General features: G+C 45.9%; 1 protein-coding gene across 1 annotated transcript in view; it reads right to left on the bottom strand.

Annotated features, from left to right (window-relative positions):
- LOC113980817 (fas-binding factor 1 homolog) overlaps nucleotides 1–2460 on the bottom strand; it is a gene marked incomplete at both ends in the record, with an annotated part of 3664 nt that extends 1204 nt beyond the window's left edge. Inside the window, 2 exons of the mRNA XM_027708033.1 lie at nucleotides 549–725; nucleotides 2308–2460. Coding sequence (XP_027563834.1) covers nucleotides 549–725; nucleotides 2308–2460 — 330 coding nt within the window. The remainder of the gene's footprint in view (nucleotides 1–548; nucleotides 726–2307) is intronic.
- Between the last annotated feature and the right edge of the window lie 720 nt (nucleotides 2461–3180).

Below are 3180 nucleotides of genomic sequence, written 5' to 3'. Positions count from 1 at the left end.
GAATGGGGGGGAATGGGAATGGGGTGGGGATGGGAATGGAAATGGGGTGGGAATGGGGATGGGGATGGGAATGGAAATGGGGTGGGAATGGGGATGGGAATGGTGTGGGAATAGGGATGGGAATGGGGATGGGGATGGGAATGGGGATGGGAATGGGGTGGGAATGGGGATGGGAAGGGGGATGGGAAGGGGGTGGGAATGGGGATGGGAATGGGGTGGGAATAGGGGAGGGAATGGGAATGGAGATGGGGATGGATACAGGGATGGGAATGTGTATGGGGATTGGGATGGAGTGGGAATGGAGGGGAATGGGGATAGCAACGGGGTGGGAATGGGGGAGGGAATGGGAATGGAGATGGGGATGGGAATGGGGATTGGGATGGGAATGGGGATTGGGATGGGAATGAGGATGGGGATTGGATCCCTCCCTGCCCTGGGGGGTCCTGGGCAGGCCCCCCCCATCCCAGACACCATTCCCACTCCAGAGGGAGCCCCAGCTCCGCTCCCGGCTGGAATTGCAGCGCGGATTCCCGGCTGGAATCACCAACCTCGGCCAGGGCCTGGACCTCCTGCTCCCGCTGCCGGAGCCGCTCCGTGTCCCGGAGAACCTTCTCCCTTTCCAGCCGCAGCTCCCGCCGGGAATCCTCCAGCGCCTCCCGCTCCCGCTCCAGCCGCTCCTCCTGGGAACGCAGCTCCCGCGCCCGGAACTGCAGCGCTGCCTGCTCCTGGAAAACAGCCGGAGTCAGGGAATGTTCCCAGGGATGGACACGAGCCCCTGCTCCTGGAAAACAGCTGGAGTCAGGGAATGTTCCCCAGGGATGGACACAAGTCCCTGCTCCTGGAAAACAGCCGGAGTCAGGGAATGTTCCCAGGGATGGACACGAGCCCCTGCTCCTGGAGAACAGCCGGAGTCAGGGAATGTTCCCAGGGATGGACATGAGCCCCGGCACTGCCGGAGCCTTGGGAATAACGGGCAGGATTTGCCCAATTCACCCTTTTGGGGGTTTAGGGAAATATTTGTGCTCAGGGTGAACATTCCGGGAATGAAGGTGATGCTTCCTGGAATATGTTATATATAGATATATATATATAAAAAAGGTATAATAATATACATCATATATACACCATATAACATATAAAATATATGTCATTATAATATATATAATTATAATATATATATCTCATATCCATAATATATTTATAATACCTATAGCATCTATTATTTTATAAGAATATATGATAATATTATTATGTTATATTAAAATATATAATTTTAATGATATATTAACATATATCATGATAATATTGTATATTATTATCTATTATACTGTAATATTATTATATATTGATATATACCATTAAAACTTACATATTATATATCACATATTGCATACTATATATTGCTATCTATTATATCATTAAATATTATCAAATAATTATATCATTAAATATTATTTAGATATAATTAATTATTAATATTACAAATACATTAAAAAGTTATATTGATATATATTACATTATTATATTACATATAATATATTATTATATTATTTAGATCCTTAATATTATAATAGTATAATTATTCTAATTATATGTATATAGTTATAAGATATAATATTATTATATTATAGTATTATAATATGGGATATTACTACAATATTATACCATTATACTATATTTTATTATAATATACTATATTTTATTATAATATTATAACACATAATATTAGATTATTAATATTGTAATATTAAAGTATTTTAAGATTTATTATATATTCACTATATATTTACTATTTTTTACATATAATATAATTTATTATATACTTATTATGTTTATTATTGCATTATAATATATAATAACTATATTATGAGATATCATCACTATTATTACTCTATGTTAATACACTATTATAAATGATTAATATACTATTATATATTATCAATAATTGTGTTTATTATACATCATGAGAAGATATTATTATATTATAACGATATTTACTAATTATTTAATGTATAATTAATATACTCCTGTACACCCACGTTGCAGTGCCCAAACCCCTTCCCGGGAGCGGCAGGAAAGGACGAGGAAGTTCCCAAAACCATCCCAACAAAATCAGCAAGTGAATCAAATCCGCTTTTCCGGGCCCCGGCTCACGGGAGGTTTTGGAAAATCCCCTCTCCCGTTGTGCTTTCGGGGGTTTTGGTGCTTTTCCCACCCCTCGGGATCCCCCTTTCCTCCCCAAATCTGCCCTTTATCCGCCCCCCGCGTCTCCCCAACGCCAAGAAAACGGGATTTTCCCGCCCTCACCTTGTCCAGGTTCCTCAGGGTCGACTCCAGGTGCTCCGAGCGCTCCTGGCTCAGCCTCTCCCGGCTCCGGAATTCCGCCCAAGCCTTTTCCAGCCTCCTGCGCTCCTCGGAGCATTCCCGGAGCACCGCCCGCTGCTCCTCCAGCCACGCGCCCTGGGGGCAGCTCCCGATCCCAATCCCGCTTCCCACCAGGGATTCCCGCCTTTCATCCCTCCCCACAGCTTCCAGAGGCCGCTCCCAGCTCCAGGGTGGGCGCTCCGGGGGGTATCCCGGGATATTCCCTGTACACCGACCTGGACGGATCCCAGCCCCTTTTCCAGCTCCCACCCAGCCGCTTCCAAGCCCCTTTTCCAGCCCCAGTCCCACCTGGCTGGTTCCAATCCCATTTCCCAGCCCCTTCCAGCTCCCATCCAGATGGTTCCAATCCCATTTTCCAGCCCTGTTTCCACCCAAGTCATTCCAAACCCCATTCTCAATCCTATTCCCACCCAGCTGACTCCAAACCCTTTTCCCAGCCCCAATCCCACCTGGCTGCTTTTGGACCCCATTCCCAGCCCCTTCCAGCTCCCACCCAGCTGCTTCCAAGCCCTTTTCCCAGCTGGTTCCAAGCCCTTTTCCCAGTTGGTTCCAAGCCCTTTTCCCAGGGCTCTTCCCACCCAGGCAGTTCCAAGCTCCCACCTGCTGATTCCAAGCCCTCTTCCCACCTGAATGGTTCCCAGCACCTTCCAGCTCCCACCCAGCTGGTTCCAATCCCATTTCCCAGCTGGTTCCAATCCTATTTCCCAGCTGGTTCCAATCCCACATCTCAGTTGGTTCCAATCCCATCTCCCAGCTGGTTCCAATCCCATATCCCAGCTGGTTCCAATCCCATTT

The sequence above is a fragment of the Neopelma chrysocephalum genome, unplaced genomic scaffold (genome assembly GCF_003984885.1).
Source record: "Neopelma chrysocephalum unplaced genomic scaffold, ASM398488v2 Primary Assembly neopelma1_95302, whole genome shotgun sequence".
In the NCBI taxonomy this organism is placed as follows: domain Eukaryota; kingdom Metazoa; phylum Chordata; class Aves; order Passeriformes; family Pipridae; genus Neopelma; species Neopelma chrysocephalum.
This window is presented reverse-complemented; position numbering and strand designations above follow the sequence as displayed.